General features: G+C 40.4%; 1 protein-coding gene across 3 annotated transcripts in view; it reads left to right on the top strand.

The window, feature by feature from the left end:
• The first annotated feature begins 8,804 nt into the window (after window positions 1–8,804).
• Window positions 8,805–20,103, top strand: part of RBMS1 (RNA binding motif single stranded interacting protein 1) — a 149,622-nt gene continuing 138,323 nt past the window's right edge. For all 3 annotated transcript variants that reach the window (XM_084289316.1, XM_084289318.1, XM_084289317.1), the window contains exon 1: window positions 8,805–9,024. In XM_084289316.1, coding sequence (XP_084145442.1) covers window positions 8,950–9,024 — 75 coding nt within the window. In that variant the 5' untranslated portion in view covers window positions 8,805–8,949. The remainder of the gene's footprint in view (window positions 9,025–20,103) is intronic.

Consider the following 20,103-nt stretch of genomic DNA (forward strand, 5'->3'; position numbering starts at 1 on the left):
TCACATGCTCCCAGCCAAATCAGTACATAAGTGCATCTTGCAAAAAGACTCTGTATTGAGATGTGCTCTTTTAGGAGTATCTTTGCCCTCTGGTATATCATTCAGAAATTAATATATATCTTACTATATCTTGCTAAGGATGTACTATAAGTGGAAATAAACAAAAAACGCCTTTTAGGAATCCCAAAAGAAGAAATAGAAAGAATGAAGAAGCCTATCTACTGATTTTCAAATCTACATGTATATTTACAAAAGCTTTTTTTTTGACCAGTAAGAAGAATTTGTACACAATACTAAAGAGTTACATCCCTGTTCAAAAGCTTGCATGTATGTATTGTAAGAAATCTGGTGAATTTACATTAGTTCTGTTCAATATTTATGCAAATATATTATTAAAGATGATTCATTTATTTTTATTACTCCTTTTTTGCTGCTTATTTGTTGTCACAGTTTAATCTTACCTTTTTTTTTTTTTTTTTTTTTTTTTTTTTTTTTTTGGGGGGCATTCTGAATGCCTGACTGATAGTGAATACATCCAGAGCTTGTCAGAAAATCGGGAATCAAAAACCATCTAACATTTGTGCCATTCGGTGACAGTGATTAAAACAGAAAAATATGAAAGAAAAATATGGAAAGGTGAAAGGGCTGAATAGGATCAAATATGTCAGTTACTTTTCAACATGGCATGCCTTATTTTTCTTTTTAAATACAGCCAAGGGAAAAAAAAAAGGAACACATTGAACTTTAATCAGCATGCAGAGTTGCGGTTGTAATGGGTTCTAACTCATTATTAATCCAACCACAGTCATGGTGATCAGTGGAAAGGCCAAAATCTGGACGGGCTTTCAGACAGCACTAAACAACGCGGTTGCAAATGAGCCAGGAGAAGCACCCAGGTCCAGGAGCTCTGCTGAGAGGAGTGGGATGGGTCCCCAGGTGGGATGGGTCCCCTGGGAGCCTGCAGCACCCCACAGCAGCCTGGTGTGCCCTATGCCTTTTGCCCTCAGCCAGAGCTTCCCATGTTGCTTACAGCAGGTCGACACGCTTCTGGCCCGAGCTGTGCAGCTCACCCCTGGTTGTCACAGGCTCTTTGGGTTATGCAGAGGAGTTCTGGGCTGTAAATAGACTCCAAATTATAATAAACTAAAACCTAGAAAACTTTGTGCATTCCTAGCATGAATTCCCAGCATTTTAAACCAGACGTTATAAAAATATGAAAATCCCAAGCCATAAATCCTAAAGATGATTGCTAGGATTTGAAAACACTTGCTAGTGTCTAAGTCCTCTGAGAAAAAACTGATGAACATTCTTCATTGCTAGAGATGTGTTGATTACAGCTCAGGCTTTGGCTTGTTTATTTACAGTGTTTTTAGGTCCCCTAGGAGCATATTTTTGGTGGTTTGATGCCTTTGTGCCTCCCCTAGTGAAAATGGAAGCAAAAGTGCATCAATTTATACAAAAATGAATCAAAACTCATAAAATGACGCAATAAATATTGCTAGCATCTGACAGGAATATTATCCCACGATCAGTGAGTACATTCTTAGGTTTCTCAGTGGATTAAAGCCCCAGAGACCAGAAATGGAAATGCAATATCTTTATTTGGGTAACTTTCCAGCAAAATAAATACACATTGGTTTATAAAGCCTTGTTGTGAAACACAAGATCTGGAAAGAATTTTTAATGCTAAGATCTTTTAGCATATCCATTATACTCTAGCATATATCTGAAATAATTGTTTGATAGCAGAATGTTTCTGACACGTGAAATCCTAAGGAAGAGAAGAACCGAAGTAAAACAAGAATCTGATCTCTAGCACAAAAGCGTGAGCTTTACTGTCTGCGCTGAACACAGAAAAATAAATGAAGTTGCACAACTCAGCTTTGTCAGTGCTGCATCACTTGAGAACTATTTTAGCAGGGAATTCTGGGGCTTCCACAGCAGGGTCATCAGCAAGAATGAATCACCCACCGTGACTCTGCTGAGCATCTGGCATTTCATCTAGAAGACTGTGAGAAGACAGAAGGGGATTCAAAGCCAAGGAGGAAGCTTCCATTTTACAGCAGATCGAGGGTGATGACACTTCAATGTCTTTTTTATTAATTATGTGGTAGAGACACAACACCTATTAGCTCTGAAGAAATATTTCACTGTAAGCATTAATTTGCATGTACCTTGGTCTGAGTGTTCAGCGTCTAGAAATAGCTTGTGATAAAGCTAAACATGATAAAATATGAATGAAGCTCAGATACATGAGCTAATTCAAAATGGCAATGTGCTGTGGTCCTTTTGTGAGAAAGGCATTTTCTTAGTGTGAAAAAAAAAACGAGTAAAAATAGCATGGACGGATCTGTTGAGGTACACAGAGTTTAGGGGGATGGGTTGTATGGCAAAGGATTGTTAAAATGTATTAAAATGCCTTATTCTCTGGTGTTATTAAATTACAAATTTAAGACATGAAAAGTGTTGAATTCGATATCTGAACAGGTTACAGAACTTCCTCTCTTTGACTTAACCTGCTTTATTAAGGAAAGAAGGCTCATGTAATTGTTTTGTCTGCTCAACATCTCCTTCTTCATCCCTTACCCTGTTGGAACTTTTGAAGCCTTTGGGCAATTTCAGTCAAAGGTGATAGTGGAGTGGAGACAGTCATAGATAGGATGGTCTGAAAAGCTTCATGAAAATCAGTAGGTGAGAAAAGGTGAGGAAGCTGCTGTTCTGCCTGGGAGCCCACCAAGTGGAGGTCAGCCTGGGCTAGCTGGCCAGCAAGTGCTTGAGCAAAATCATCTGGTCTGTATGTACAGCCCTCTCTGAGCAGAGGGTGAGGGACAGGTGAAGGTATTGGAAGGGTGATGGAAGGAATAGGTGGTGTCTGAGACATCAGAAAGAGTTGTTGGATATCACATAGCTGCAGAATTTGTCTAAAATACAATTGCGTTTGGATTGGAAGGCTTGCATTTCATACTTGGGAATAGTTTTATTCCAGAAATAAGAAAGTGTAACGAGATTTTAGAATAGAAGCCTGAAGGACGTATCCTCGACCTTTTATTCACAACTTGCTAAGATATACCTCAAGGCAGTGCAAAATGTTCCTAAAGTCTCAAGAAATAAGATGTCAGTTATCTATGCTTATTGAACTTCCATTTCTGTTTGTGAGAGAGAAAAAAAAAAAAGTTCTGAATTATCCAAAAATATTTAAAATCAATAGTTTGAATTCAATCAGGACCAACTGCCACTGGTTGGTCAAGCTGGTAGAGAGATACCCACAGGAATTCCTATTCTGTTGCACCCAAAGCAGGCTGGCCTTGGTGTCTTTTCCGTCTGCTCTTAGAGAATGCAAAAGAATTGAAAACACTGCCATGAAACTGAGGAAACTGAAAGGGAACGTCATTATGAAGGAATCATTGCTGGTCAGCTTTTTGTAGAGGCACGATTATTCTCTTCCTTGTTCATCTGCTTGCACAGTGAAGACAGTATTGCTAGAGAGACTCCAGGCTGGTTAGGAACGGCAGGGAATGGAATTTTCTCATAAATAATGTATGAAATAAGTTGGATTTTTAACTACCTCCACCTATGATGTACATACTCCTACAGTACAGCTAATTTTTGCTGTCAGTGAGAAGGTAATTTAAATAAAAAGTACATGTAGTGAATAGCTATATAGAGGTGGACCAACAAGAAGTACTTTATAGGTTTTACGAAGAATACTGGAAAAACAAAACAACAACAACAACAACAAAAAAAACCACAACAACAAACAATTGCTGGTATTATGCAATCATCTTTATTAGCTAGGCATTTAGGTTGAAGTAAACCAGAATACAGGAAAAAAAAAAATCAGAATATGTATTGCTTATATGAGAAAGGATTCTCTCAGACCTATGTAAACATGAAGAAAAGGTTACTGCTGGCAATCAGTGTAACTCATGGTGATACGTTTAGCTGCAAACACAGCCACGATTTCATGAGCAGTCCAGCTGCATCCTTTGTTGTCATCCATTGCTGATAATGGGAGCACTGCCTGATGTACATGAAACTTCATGAAAAACCTGAAAGTATGTTAAATACCAATATGTTAGTGCCTGCTAAATACTTCATTTTAGCAACCTTAGAATAGTGCCTGGCCTTGTATGTTTTATAAAACCAAACTGCACCGGCTGCAGCTGTCAGGAGCAGCTGACCTTGTGCAGTACAGGGCTCAGCTGTACGGATAAACAAGGGCACGCCACATTCAGCGGTGTTTCAGTGAAACGTCGTTAAACCATGGGAGCTACTGTAAAAATACAGAATCGTAGCCACTCTACTGAAATAAATATTTAAGAATTTGCTGAAAGAGTTAATAGGCACTAAGTCTAGAGAGTTGATTTAATTGATGGAAACAATCAAGTGCTTTTCATCTTGGTGGCCCATTAACAATGGTCGTTTATTTAGCCTTTGTGCTTAAGAGTGTGGCCTACTGCGACCTGAATTGAAGAGGCTTTCATTTGTGTTGCAAAGCAGTCAAGGCCATATGATGGGGCTAAGGGTGGCATTACAACAAGGAGATTTTGCAAGTAATTGGAACAGCGTGTGTTGGGGGTGAGGGGAAAAGCAAAGAGGTTATTGGTTGAGAGCTCAAATTTAGCTGCATTTCTGGAGCCCTCATTCACCACTCGTTGGCATTAAACAGATCTTTGGTTTGTTATATGTGTGTGTGTGTGTTTGTGAATTAGGACTTGGCACCTGCCTTCTCTGAATCCACTGATGCTGCGCTGCCATTGCTTCTATTTTCTGTGCTACCTTTATGGGAGGGCACTAGGCAGATTCCAAGCAAATTATTCCTGAGCCTCGCATTGCCTGCAGCTGGACTGTACAAAGCAGACATAGAATAGAAGAGGGTGAATGTTTGACACAGTTTGCAAACTGGGGAAGTAAGGCACAGGGTAATTGAGTGACTTGCTCACCCTCTCACACACATTCTGTGGTAGATCTGGTAACAGACAAAGATCTCCCAAGCCTCGAGCTGGTATCTTGACCAGAAAATAAATCCTTGTTCAAATATTCCTGACTGTGTCAAAGTAATAACGATTTCAGCATAAACATGCCTGTCTCTTTCAGCCTAAACTAGTGTGAAGACCTAAATTGGTGCAGAGTACATCAGTTCACGTAGTTCCTGGAGTGAGGTGGATTAAATATATTTCACTTCTATTCTGCATTGCATTTGACTTTTTCTGCCTTAGGGTAGAATTCCTAATGTCTAAAGTAATCTGCAAAGCTTAAATGGGATTTCTCATCCAACACCCTTAGAGTCAGTGGATAACAATTGATTGGCTTTAACCAAGCTGCTCTAAAACTCCTCTGACACAGCAGCACGTAGAGCACTTCTCAGACTTGAGCAGCAACAGCCCAACTGTGTTTTCATCATATTTTAATCCATTCAGACCAGACGAATTAGGCCATTGCTATGATAAGGAAAAAATATGAAAAAAAAAACAACCAACCAACCAACCAACCACCAATATTGTCCCATCGATAGTGAAATCTGGCATGGTCAAAATCATGGATTACTGTTTTCCCTAACATTGACAAAGACACAGTACATTTGTGTTGGTGTGGTCTGTAGGAAGGCAGTTTTTAACCCAAAAGAACTCTTTTTGTTGTCCTACTGGTTATCTGCTAGCCTTCTTCAGTGTTTACTTTCCTTCTTAATTCTACACTTTGTGTAGTGTGTAAATGAGGGAAGCATTTTTTACCCTGTGAGCATTTGATTACAAAGGCAAGAGTTAGTACTGCCAGACAGTGTAAGCAGTTTTAATTTAAAAGTGTTTGTTTGCCCTTGCTATGAACACAGAATAAGCAATTAAAGGCAAACATTACCACCAGTATAAAAAGTTAAGAAATTAGCCACTTGGTTTTAAGTTTCTACTGCAATTGCATCCTGTCTGTGTCACACAGCTTGCATTCCTATCACTGGGTTGACTGAATAATCAATGTATTAATAAGGTACAAGCAGAGACTGCTCTGAGCAATACCAAATTAAGATTGTTTTGCCTGAGAATTCTTCACTGTTCCCTTCATAATACAGTAAACATTTTCAATACCATTTAAAAAATGGCATAAAATAACTGTAACTGAGGCTCATGTAAATGATTCCAATAATTATATTTTCTATCCTCATTTTAATAAAAACTGAGCATCATTTGCATAGTCTCATTAACTGTCAGTGGGATCACTGTGCCATAAAAGTTTGTAATAATTAAGTTGTGGGCTTAATTTTTAAATTTACAGTGATAAATATTAAACTATCAATTTTGACCAGCTTTAATATCAGCTTAGCAAAATGAATCAAAGCAGATACTTCAATGGAAGTGGAACTTGGAAAAGAAAGTACTCTGGTTGAAAAAAGATGTAACCAAACTGGCTTCACTCTTACATTAACAGATCATGTTTGGGAATGAGATTAAACTTTAGAGCAAAAGACTCAGTTTGGGAATGTACTAAGTCCCTACACGGAGTGACTGGGAAGGAACTTGGAGCTCAGCTTTAGCTGTTGCAGTTGTAATCAAATACTCTCTTAGCCAGATTTCTTCTTTCATCACTTTCGGGAGCCGTTGTGGCAGAGTGCATTGCTGCTCTTCTCACTGGCAGCCATCAGCCCTTCTCAGTAACTTGACACAATTAAGCTGGAGACTTGCAGTTGTAAATGCTGGAACGATATAGGCTGCAATTTCCCCCTCTCTTCATTTCCTAGAGGTTTTTTGTTTTTTTTTTTTTTTTCTGGATGCTTCTCTCCCCATTCATGATTGCACAACATCCTTATGACAACTGCAGTTGTTTATATGAAGTTGGATTCTAGGAAAACACTCTTCTATTCCTAGCCATTTTTAGTACAATGCATGTTTTCTTTCAAATCTCTTTCATACTCTTTCCTTCTCCTCAAGGAAAATACCCACAAAGTCAATTCATCAACTACTGGTCTTTATTTCTTCTTCTTGCTTGTTCTGTTTTTCTCAGAAAGAAACTAAGTGTACTAGCACCCGTAACCTGTCAGCTCAAGAGAGGCCAGCATCACATTCTTTGTAGTTCAACCAAGAACTCCAGACCACAACTTGGCAGTTCCTAAAGCAATCTATAACAATCTCATCACGTATCTGGGCTGTGGCAACATATTTCCCCATGAAGCTGTGAAACTTCATTTCTACTGTCCTCTGACCATGCACTGCCCTGGAGCCATATTACTTTGCATTCTTCAGATATAATTGCAGCTTGTAAGCTTTTTCCACTGTGTAAACGCCAGTACAGCCAACTGAAGGCAGCTGATTTTGGCCATGGCCATTTCAGCTTTTGCAGATGCACATTCTCAACCCTCCCACCTATGTGATATTTCTCTTTTGCTCAACTTTTCCCCAGCTTTAATCTCTGTCCCTCCCACAGGAAGTTACTGCAGTGGACACAAAAAGATTACCATCTCTTAGCCTTTTTGGTGCTCACCCTTCTTTTCATAGTTATTCCAGTCATGTGTTGACCTAAAACGACCAGGCAAACAAGAAACAAACCCCAAACCTCCCATGCAGCTTTCTTGAAGAAAAAGCCCTCCCCTAAAGACGCAGGTAGTCTTTTAATCTGTGTGGCCTATAAAGGATATACACATTTCCTCCCTGGAAAAAAACTGTAATGAGATCTTAATGGCTAGCCAGGTGAGCTGCGATGTCACCTGGATGAGGATCTGCAGCTCCCTGTCATTGCTCAGCCTGCACCAGGGATTCATGGCTGCAGAAACGCTGCCTTTGCTATTGCACTGGGATGCACAAATCCCTAAGTTTCTAAATCCTCCTTTCCGCTATTGCCACATTTAGCTTGGTTAATGCTAATACACTCTGCAGTTTTGGTGAACTGGCATGGATGTTTTATTAATAAAACAGTGCAGCGAGACAAAAATGACTGTGATTAATGTGACAAAGAAATGGCATCTGCTTGATATTCTGAGGCTCGGTTTATCTTCGGGTAGCAAAGAGCCACGCTTGTCAGAGGTAAGCGCACTGGGCCAAATGTCTGTATTACAAGTAACGGCAGATTGCGGTGTGCTGCTGGTCCCTGCCTCTGATGTTTGGGAAATTATCTTGCAGAGAGAAAATCCAAGTGAAAGAATTGTAACTCTTATTGACTACGGGAGGATTTTTTTTCCCGTTGGAGAAGGAGGCGTACTCAGCACAGCTGGCAAAAGTACAAACGCGGGGACGCGCCGTGGACCAGACGGAGCACTCGGTCTGCTCTTGCGGCTGCTGTTCCCTAAACTGATTTTAGCACTGCAGTCCCTCCTGCTGCCGGCAGATAAACGGACCCTCCGCTGCCAGGCAGACCCGAGGCCAGCCGTACTTTTCCCAAATCGCCTCCCACTCTCCGCCGAGCCGCACAAAGAGCCGCGGCGCTAACAAAGCCCCCGGCTAATTAGGTCAGAGCCGCGCCGGCTGCGACCACCGCCCCCTCCCCAGCAGTCGGAGCCCCCCTCAGCTCCCTGCCACGGCCCGGCCCGGCTCCCGGACGGCCCCCCCTGCCCCGGCCGGGCCCGGGGCTCTCCCGGCGGGCGCCGAGCGGGGCCAAGCGCCGCCCCTCGCCCCCTCCTTCCCCTCCTTTCCCCGTCCCCTCCCTCCCCGCCGCCGCCAGCCCTGCCCCGCTGCCTGGCACCGCCGCCGCTCCGCCAGCCGGCCCGCCGCTGCTCGGCCCCGGCCGGGCGGGGACTTGGCAGCGACTCCCGGGGCCGGAGGGAGAGCAGGGAGAGCGCCTGCCCCCCGCTGCCCGCTCCGCTGCGGCTTTTGGGCGGAGGAGGAGGAGGAGGAAGGTCTGGGCTCGGCCGAGGAGCAGCAGCAGCAGCAGCCACCGCCGCCGCCAGGGAGGAGAGAGACGGAGAGGCGGCTGGAGCCCCCCAAAGTGCCCCCCCGTCCCTGCGCTGCAGGCTACATTTCCAGCTTCATGGGCAAAGTGTGGAAACAGCAGATGTACCCCCAGTACACCACCTACTACTACCCCCAGTATCTGCAGGCGAAGGTAGGGCACGGCGCGGCGGCTGGCCTCGCTCCCGGGCGGCCGGCCGGGGGCTGGGGGGTGGCGGTCACCTTACGGCGGGGGACGGGGACAGGAAAGAGCCCGCAGCCCCTTCCTGCCCGCAGCTTCCCCCTGCAACCGGCCCCGCTCCTGTCTGCGCGTCCCCGAGCTGCCCCCTCGCCTTCCTCCCGCCTTCCTCTTCCTCGCCGCTCCCGGCGGCTTCTCCCCCCTCCCCGGCCGGCCCGCTGCCAAGCCGGGCCCCAAACTTCACCCGGCGGGCCCTAAAGCGCTGCCCCAAAGCTCTGGGAGCCGGGGCCGGGCCGCCCCGACGGGCCGCGGGTGGCAGCGAGCCCCGCGGCGGTCACCGGCTGGGTGCTCGTCGTCGGGGGGCTCGGAGCCTTGTGGCAGGCACAGTTTAGGAAAGTGGCTTCAAAAGGGGTCAGGGAGCCGGCTGGCGATGGCTGGTGCTGTAGGCGCTTGGCTGCTGGTTGCAGGAAAATTGATCTGGGGAGTTCTTGTGGTGGTGCTTCTCCAGCTCTGTCTTTTTTTTTTTTTTCTTTCTCCTTTGAGTCTGTAAGGGCAGCCAGCCCCACTGCTCTAGAAGCATCATACTGCAAACTGGCAGATGCAGAGGTGGTTGCATCAGCTGTCTGGAACATTTAACATAAGCCTCTCCAACCACCAGTGTCACTCCTCACAAATCAAAACAGACCCATATGAGGCTTCAACGTGTGAACTTTTTTTTAGAGGTTATAACTGTGGTGTGGTTTTCCTCTTTTCTTTTTTTCTTCATTTTACTTCTTCTTTTTGCTAGTGAAGTGTCCAGCCTGTGTGGCAATAAGAGGACAAGAATTCTCTTCCCCTCTTTATCTGCACCTATGATAGGCTCCTGTTTATTTTGCCCTGTGTTACTGTATCGTGAAATGTAATTTATCCTGCTTGGCTGAAAAATAAATTCAGTTTGACAGTCATGAGACATCTTACAAGTCAGCAATGAAGAGGCTTTGAAATGCGCTTTCATATATAAAGAAATTGACAGGAATAAGATGAAGGTCTTTAGGTGATCTGATGCGACTAATTAGCTCTTAAATGTGTAACTGCCGTCAGGCTAGATAGCAGAGTATGTAGCCATTTAACGATGCTGCTGCAGAGTAGTCAGTTTGGATACGTATATTTCAATGCATTATTTTTAGGAAAGGTACAGTGCCTGACAGAGAGCCTTTTACATCACTCAGCTGTATGACTATACAAATATTCTAAAATGAAAAAACGTCTTTGTTCAGAAACATTTACTTTTGTGATTTTCTGTGGCATTAGTAAGTTATGAACCAAGTACATAACATTGAATATACATAAAGCAATGTCACTTGGCTTTTTTGACCTGTAAATAATTGAAGAGGGAGACAAGCTGTAATAGCTTACTGTAGTTATTAGAATATGATCCTAGAAATCCATGATCCTATGAGAAAGCTTGATGGACCATCTTTTGAAAATGTTTCCTGTGCAGATAATTTAATATTGATCCGTATTACAGTCAATGACATCTTCAAAACGTCTTGCAGTCTTTGCTATAAAATTATACAGCCTGAAATCACATTACTTTGTTTCAGCAGGGAAAGCACACAGACATTTAACCTACACACATGAAATCAAATATTTGGGATCTAAAGCTTCCTATTTTAAGAGATCTTGATTTTAAAGAAGAAATAAAAGAAAAAAGATGGCCCCTTATTGTAGATAGGTCTAGTAACTGAGAGTTTTGATACTGCAGTATGCAGAATTCAGTAATACAAGAAATCTCCTCATTATGGATCCTGTCTGAACATATAAAAAAAATCATTTAATTCATCATTTTCACTTGTTTTATTCTTTGGGTCCTAAAATGACCCATTGTCCATTACATGAAATATTTCACTAATTCTGGAGGTTGGTTTTTATCAAACACAATTTATGATAGAACTGAGTAGCCTTTGCTGAATGTATGATGCGTGATGGTACATGATCATACTGGGGGAAGGAAGAGATTTTGAGACTAGAAGTTTTGCTTCCCATCTTGTCCTTATTTAAGTGATGATGGAAAATCTGCTGACTAATAAGCCACGAATCGATAATTAGGAGATGACAGGAGTTGCTTGAAGATGGATTTTTTTTCTGTAGAGAGCTTAAAAAATACCCATTAGAAATTGCATGCATTGCTAATGGTTCTTTGGGGTGAAATGTTGATATGGCCTACTTTTAATTACTACAAAATACGTTAGAGATTTTAAAAACAGATTTTGTGTTTATCTGTTATGATCTTCACAATCTTATTCATGAAGTATTCGAGCTGTTTCAGTCATATTTTCTGGGAGGACATACAAACTTTTGTCATGATTCAGCATCTCCCTCCCACTAATTGTTGGGAGTTCAGCATCAAAAGACATCAGGAAAACCATGGACTTAAATAAAATGAACAAAATAATCTCTGGTAGTAGGTGTAAGGTCTTTAATATGAAAAAAAAAATAAAATTAAAGCAGTGGAAGGAGAAAGTTTTAAATGGTTACAAGCTAGAGCTTTTAAGACCTGTGTTTTCTGGGCTGCCACAATTTTTGCTCTGTTTTACTCAGTGTTTGACATACCTATTTTGTGTGTATGTATTCTAGTAAATGTATGTTTCAGGACAGCTCCTGTATTGCAACATTGTTTCGTGTATCAGAGAGCATCAAAAATATTTTCCAAGTTCGATGGATGTTTCTTTGTTTCTGACTAAGAGATCCTGTATGTCAACATTTAGAAAATGATGCTAATTAAAATGTATACATCTTTCTAGTGCTTAAAGGCCTCTCTGACTAGGAGTAAAAAAGACCCAGGTGTGCTCGACAAAGTGATGTAACATTTAGCAAGGCACTTAGAGTGCAGATAAGCAAATATTAGTGTACATTGCTAGGCCACAATCTGCTTGTTTTAGTCAAGTAAGAAATATTAATGAATTTCTGCCTTGTTCTCCTTTACCTGGATATCAAAAGGAATTCAGAGACAGCGCACACAGTGATTTACTAATAAATCGTGCTAAATGCCTGTATCACTGGTTTTTCCTTGAACAGTAATGTGACAATATAACTGTCTAACTCTAGTGATAGACTTCAGTATCATAAAGCAAATTTCTTTGGATAAGAAAGTGGTAGTAGAAAAAGGCAAGGTTTCCTACAGATAGCATGATTTATTTAAAGTTCAGGCATTTTATAGTGGTAGATAATATATGATAGTTGAATTATTATTTTTTAATTATTATTATTTTTTTGTATGGCATTGAATTAGAACAATGCAGAAGAAATGAAATCTTGTAAATTTTGCTAAGCTACCTTACAGTATGCTTCTAACTGTGTAATTTGGTGGCTGCATAGTCAGTACCCTGGCAGCTCAGAAAAGAACTAATATTTCCAGACCTTTGTCTAGGTTTGTAGTCAGTTCTGCAGACTGATGTAAACCTGTAGTGAGCAGGCAGGTTCTGCCATGTCAAAAACTTATTTTCAGGCTGCCAACATCAAATTTTGAGAGGAGAACACTGAGTTTTTATGCAAACCTGTTGATGGCGGAGTAAGTGGGACATCAGGTAAAAGGGAACTTGCTGTTGTAACACTACAAAGCAGATACGAAACTTTCATATTAGGAAGCACTGGGTAATCCACAGTTTAGCGTCTCAGGTATGAAGCTAAGAGACTGATGTAGGAGCTGCTGGTTCTAAAGCAGAAGCTGTAGGACCCTTTGATGGTTTGCTGCTCATGAACGCCTAGGCTCACAGCTTTCTGTGCCCAGCACAGGTCTGTTGTCCTTTGAAGAATTTTACTAGCTTTTGAGCTGATTTTAATCAGTGTAAATGATTACTAATTCTAATCAGTTTGATTTAGATTTATTCCATATGCACTATGACTGCAAAACTTGTATGCAGTGAAAGACGAGTCAGGTTTATAGTAACACAGAGAATGGGTGAATGTGTTTATAAAGTCTCATAGAAATATTTTGCACACTTCATAGTGTGGGAAGTTATTTTAATTGTTCATAATTCTGAATCTCTGGTTCTGGACTGAGCTTGGAAATCCATTGAGGCAGGTGGGGGGGAACAAAAAAAAAACACGGGTTAGCTGCAGGCAAACATTTTTTGTTTTTTGTCTCCAGACAGATATCTGATCCTGTTAGCCTCATTAGTCTCTTGAATGTGTTATTTCCTATTCCTGCTAGGCTAGGGTTTTACTGTGTCCTGTAGGTGTAACTACCCAAAGAATTCCTTCAAAAAGTGTACCACATCATGGAAGAGAAAGAAATGTAAACTATAGCAATTTTAAGAAATACTTGAGAGCGATAGGTGATCCCTTCAGCTCCGTAAAATAATCTCAGGGATGTAGAAAATGGAAAAATGAAGAGTGCTTCCCAAGGGCAGGTTTTCTCTTCTCCCAGACATCCCAGTCCAGAAGTAGCAGAGCTTGTTTGTATCCATCTGAAAGGCCGCTGACTTTTTGTCACTGATCACAATGGCTCTTTTATGTATTTGTTCAAGCTAGCTTAGTTTGAGTGGAAATCTCTGTTCTTGTCCCAGTTAAAGCTCCTTTTAACTTTTGAAGTTTAGTTTCTGTAGTTTGCTGTGAACTAGAAATGTGTTCTTCAGCAAGTGTTTCTAGAAACTATTACTAAGATAATTCTTGGATTTTCAGAAATGGAGCTTCTTTTCCTTTCTAGAAATGGAGCATGCAAAGTTTGCTCATTGCTCCGAACGTGTTTGTCCTCCTTGCTTTGAAATACTCCAGTTTTCCCTTGAATTATTCTGTCACAGGGCCTCTCTTGAGACGTAATGGCAGATTAGCCTGATGGGCAAATACACATTAGAAGCAGGATGTAACCAGATATATTGTTAATAGCAATAGCTTAAAGGGTGAACCCAGATGTTCCACATGACGTTGTTTGGTGGGTTCAGGAGGGACGTATGCGAATGTATCGTGTGTTATTGTACCTCATTGCTGTAACTTTATAAATCACGCTGATGATGATAAAGATGCACTCAGTGTAGAAACGCTTCACAGTCTTTGTCTTGAAGATTGACTTCATTGAAGTTAGCATGAGTTTTGCCTTTGATTTTAGATGAGTGATGTTTTATTCTCTAGAAAATTGATTCATGCATGGGATACGCTGACCATGCTTGATTTGGAGGTGATTTGCAATAACATGATATTCATAATCTTCATTTTGAAGGAGTGAAAATTAGGCAGTCTGGCATGTGGATGGTGTGAGGGGGTTGTAATCAAGAAGTGGTTGCAATGGCAGCTGCTTAAGTTATGCTGATTTTTGTATTTTTTTCTAAGAAATCTTTTAAAGAGAGTTTTTAGAGAGCCATGACTTTCCTCATTTAATGCAGCCTCCTTAGGGGGAGGAATTGTATAAATATACATGCACTTAGAGGCTGAATTTGCAAATTACAAAAGAAAAAATATTTTCCTCACATCATTAATGGTAGAAATGACAGATTCTTATTAGCTTTGTAATTTCAAGAAGTTTGAGACTAAACTCATCCCTGGAGTACGTTGTGCTTGGGGCTTAATTTGATACTGCATGATTGGCCTCATTTAACAAATGTCAACAAAATCTCGGTCCCTCTTCTTGATTCAGTAGTAAATTTACTGCTGATGTATGAGTCAGATCTTGAGTCTGGAAATATTATGGGATTGACTTTTACACATACGTGATAAACCAACATAAGAGTTGAAAAAGGCTTGAAAAACTTATTCGGTGTAGTTTTCGTTTTGTGTTTGGTTGTTAATCCCCCAGGCACCAGGTATATTCCAAAACTGTTCAAATAATTTTTTTCAGTGATCAGGGTCTGTGAAATAAGTAGGCAACAACTGTAGGAGATTTGTAATTGTACAATATGTCTGATGTGTAGTAGTGCATTTTCTAGCTTTGTCTTCAATGAAGTATCCCAAGGCAGTCATGAAAGCGTGCAATAAGTTTGTGGGGAGAGATGTTAAATTTCTTTCAATAAAAGAGTTCTTTAAAGTATGTTTTCTTTCACAACTTTACTGTTACTCATGGTAATGACTGTAGTTTTTTCTGATTACTTGTAGACCAGAGTTGAGCATGCTGTTTAGATTCTTGCCCTGATTTGTAAAGGGGAACCTCACACTTCAAAATACTTTGCTTCTACTTCAAGGATAAAATTGCAGGTCTCAGAATCAATGATGAAATTTTGTGAGAGTAAATTTCTAAGTTTCTGCTTTGTATTGAAGGAACAAAGAAAAGATTTGCAAAATTATTGAAAATGTCCAGTGAAGAATAATACATGTAGTAACACACCACTGATTTGTAATAGTTTATTAAAACTATTTTTTCTATTAAAAAAATCATTTCAGAAATAAATGCCTATATATATATTCACCCTCCAAACAACAACAAACCTGTCAGAATTTTTAAGCTGCTTAGAAGTCTAAGCAACAATGTGTGCTATCAATGTTGATACTAGATCCGTCACTCTTACTCAGAAACATAATTGATGCTACTGATTCAGTGCTCCTAATGAAGGATGCTTGATTGTGATATCAATAAGGAGGTCTGAACAAAGGCATAGTAATAAACTGGAAAATAAAGCTTGGTATAGTTGCATATTTCAGTTGCAGTCTTCCAAATAGTTATAATCAAGAACTGATAACAATTTAAAAATTGCTTTTCATGAAATGATACTTTTTTTGAGAAAGTTTCAAAATAAATGCTCAGACTTAGCCAAAAACATGCTACAAATGATATATTCTTTTTTTCTTATTGTATTGTGTGTGTTTCCAATGGCCAGTGCAATGCAGTGATCACAACTATATCTACTGGAAAAGCACCTGCTCAGTCAAATAAATGCACAATGTCAGACAAACATGTTGATAATCAAACTTTAAATGATAAAACTGATTTTCTTTTCAGCCAAAATGCAGGCACATAACAGATTCAGGTCATATATACTGTGCCTAATACGTGATAATTATTATCTGCCTTCATGTACTTGGTTAGCCCCCCTTGCTGAAAATACTGAGACTTGCCTTTAAATTTAATTTGGTTAAGATCTAAGCTGAATTATGTTATCTCATAATTGAGGGAGGCTAAGAGCTTGGACACGGATATAATCAGGTGGCATGGCTCACGTTTTTTTGTGGTAGCTTTTGGAAGCTATTGTGCTCTGTTCATGGTCTGAGACCATATTTAGTCTCAATTGCTCAGACTTGATGAAAACATTTCAAAATATATTTTAGTTGTATTTCTGAAATGTCAGTGTATGGATGAGGCCTGTGAGAAGTGCTTTGAAACCATTCCGAGTAGATGCACAGAGCACACTGATGCAAAATGCAACCCAAAGTGTGCAGGATAACTCCTGCATTGAGAGCAAGGTATTGATCTGCCATCCCGAGGTGGAGTGAATGGGCTTTACTTTGTGGATTTTACTACAGGTTAAGATCTGAATTCCCTTGCTTGTCTCCTGGCAACACATGCTGACACAATTTCTATGGCAGTATATAGGCTGCGGTAGTATCTGTGACCTCTTCCATCCCTCAGGCCATAGCTACATAATCACTTTAATTTCACATAGCTATGCACAGCAGCCAAAAAGGGCAGTCTTGTCTTTCCCCATTGCCCTGAGCAACTCATTCCTGTCCTTTCCCATGTGCTGGCACCAGCACTCGTGTGGTCAGTTGGTGAGCTGAATCAAGAAACAAGTCTGGCAGAAAACTAACCCCAAGTGCCCCAAATATAAGGCATTTTTGCAGTGGAGCCACCAATGAGATACACAAGGAGTTTGAGATTTGTGATTTACTGTGGGTGAAGTTGTCCCCCCTGATAGTAGCCCCTTTTGGGTCTCACTTTTGTACAACAAAATGGTGGTGCTTGCTTCTCATAACTAAAAGGTTTTCAATGCCCTTAACAGAAAGGGTGAAAGATCCAAGCCAAAGGAAGATGCAGCATAGCTCTGTGGATTGCCTATATATGCAGATAGCTGCTAGCATCATTTTAATATGATTTTACTTTTTATTTTACTGTTTTAAATTGTGTTAGGTATTGGTGCGCTAAAGGTTAAAAATCATTTGAGTATGTGTTTCATTCTTACAACCAATGAATGTGGAAGAAAGCGTGAACTAAGTTGCTGAGTGGGCTTAAGTTAGGTACAGGCCTGTGCAAAAAGAAGGAGTCAAATGTAAATGGGACTTCCAGAGGCCTTGTAGCATAATGTTACATCTAACTTTCCATTTTCAGTACAGTGCAACATTGATATTTTATTTCATTCTGGGGAAAGAGGGGAGAAGGCTGGCACTCCAAATTAGCAGCAGCTGCAGAATTAAGACAAGGGTGTTAGTGACTCATTTGGAAAAGTACTAGCTAAAACATTCTGTCTCCTAGAAAAAACATTTAGAAAGGGTTTATGATATAAACTTTGAATTTCATGAATAGTGCCTGTGACCTTCTCGTTTCCTCCAGGTAGCTTTTCTGATCAGTAACCATTTGCTTTTGACAATTGCTTTTTATAATGAGGGGAGTATGCAGGGATGTTTTGGAGCAGGGAACATCTCTGTTAATGGGGTCAAAGACTCCGGAATGCCTCTTATCTCTTTTCAGCTAGTCAGCCATCCAAAGGTTCAGATTCTTTGATTGTTCCAGGTAGAAGGAGAAATTGATGATAGTTGTTTCTTTGACCTAGCTGAGTTATTTTGATCTATCAAATACTGAGGTGGGGGGATGATGGCTTCCCTCACCCTACAGGCTGTGCTGCCAGATCACACTGCTGGCTCGTGCTCAACCCTGAGGTCTGTTCCAGCAGAGCTGTTCCCGGCTTGTCTCATTGCAAGGGGCTCATCTTTCCCAGGTGCAGGACTTTCCATTTCTCTGATATAAATGCATTAAGCAGGCCAGTTGCAGGATAGACTCCTGAGGTGCTCCACTTGTTACTGGCCTCCGGGTAGAGTATGACCCATTAACTGCCGTACTCAGAGCCTGACTGTCCCATTAGTTTCATTCCCACCTAGTTGGCTGTCCATCCAGACTATAACGTCCAACCTTGGGCACAAGGGTGTAGTTTGAGACAACGTCAAACGCGTACTGAAATCGATGCGAATGACATTTGCTGCTCTCCCCTTGTCTACAGATTCAAGAATTATCTCAAAGAAGGGAATAGTCAGTAGGTCGCAAGACTCTGCATGCAAGTTGTAGCTTAAGAAAATTAATTAAATATGAAGAATTTTTATTTCACCACAAGGGTGGTAAAGCAACCGAACAAGTGCTGAGAGAAGTTGTGGTGTTTTTGTCTTTGCTCAACCTGATCTAGTTGAGGCTGCTCTTGTAGGGAAGTTGGGCTAGATAACCTCCAGACATCCCTTCCAAACTAAATTAGTGTGTGATTCTGTAAGGTAGGCCCTGATAACTGAATCATCAGTGTAAGAGGTTCTAAAGTAACTGTTATCGTTCTGTTTCCTCATTGTAAGCTTTGGTGTGTGGCATTTGGAAAGGAAAGGTATAGAAGGAATTCCCTATTTCTGTTAGTAGAACATGCATTCTACAAGTATGCAAATGCTATTTCCATAATCTCTTCAGCATGCAAATACCTTTATCCCATTTCAGCAAATATCTTGTTTAAGCTGCTTAAAATTTAAGATTTCAGGTTTGTCTTTTTCTTTTTCTCCTTGCAGAGCATTATAATGCTACGAAAACTATGCTGTAGCTTGTGACAGACATGTACACATTCTCATACCCAATTATTTCTTTAGGCTGATGTTTCCATGAAATATGAATTTACTGATAAGTTTTTTGTCTTGGGCATGGATTAAAAAAATAAATAAAACAACAACAGCAATAAGGGGCACTGTTCTGACTTTTTAGTAGAGAAAATAAGAAGAATTAGCATGTTGCCCTTTACTGACAGTTCAGCTATATCTCAGATGATTTTTCTTGGAAACTGCATTAAGTTCATCAGCTGTTGAAGCTATGGAGGTGTGAAAGGCTTCCAAACCCACCTATCCAGCTCCTTTATCCTAGTCTGCTTTTATTAGCACTTCATATACTCACTCCCCCATATTTTCTAAGGATTTTCACTTGCAATTATAATAATAGGTAGCTTTCACGATCCCAAACCCTGAAGTTAATCTTAAAGATGCTGCCTCTAGTAAAAACCAAACAAACAACCCCACCAAGACAAAGAAACAAAGAGCTTTAGGTAGTAGCCAGGTTGATGATTAGAAAAAAAATGTATACTGCACCAGGTTGTGTGTTTTTTTTTTTGTTTGTTTTTGTTTTTGTTTTTTTTTTTTTGTTGTTTTTTTTTTTTAACACTGCTAACTAAATAGTTGTTCATAATTCTGAAAATCACGTTACCTGTTAGGTGTCAGAACACATATTTAGGGACCTAAGATAGGATAATGTTGGCCTTAAGATGATGTCTTCATGGCCAGAAGGTTGCTGGGACAGTGACATTATCACTCCAACTTGTTTTCATGGAAATGAAATTACATAATTGAACATTTCTTTCTTTATTTCCTTCTTTATCTTAGAGCCTTGATGGTGACTGGGCTATCTGAACATAAATAAAAGTGAAGATTTTTACAAAAATACAGGATTGAAGAGAAATTCAGAGAGATTCATGCATGTGGCACATCTGTGCTCTTAGAAGTTGTAAATGCTAGTCTTGGACTTCTTTTTAGTTGGGTACCTGGAACCAGGGAGGTGTTGTCTGATATCAAACACTTTACATGCTAAGTAGCTATGCATCCCTCTGGGAGACATAGGGAAAAGAAAAACAAACTTAAAGGTAAAAATGGAAGAAGAATGGCAAAAGCTTACTTTGTCATGTTGCCCCCAAAAGAGGCAGAAAAGCAGCTATGCATATTTTATATCTCTACCAATATCCTTCTCTGAAAACTGAAAGTGGAATTCCATGTTAAATGAATAATTGAGTAATGAAGAGATGAATAATAAATATTTATTTTTTACTCATGAAATATAATAGCCCATTTTCCATGTTTACTTTACTCATCTCCGTCAAGGCTAGTATAAATGGCTCTTCTTTTATTGACATTTATGTTTAAAAGTCT

This window comes from Netta rufina (genome assembly GCF_964035555.1).
Source record: "Netta rufina genome assembly, chromosome: 6".
NCBI lineage: Eukaryota > Metazoa > Chordata > Aves > Anseriformes > Anatidae > Netta > Netta rufina.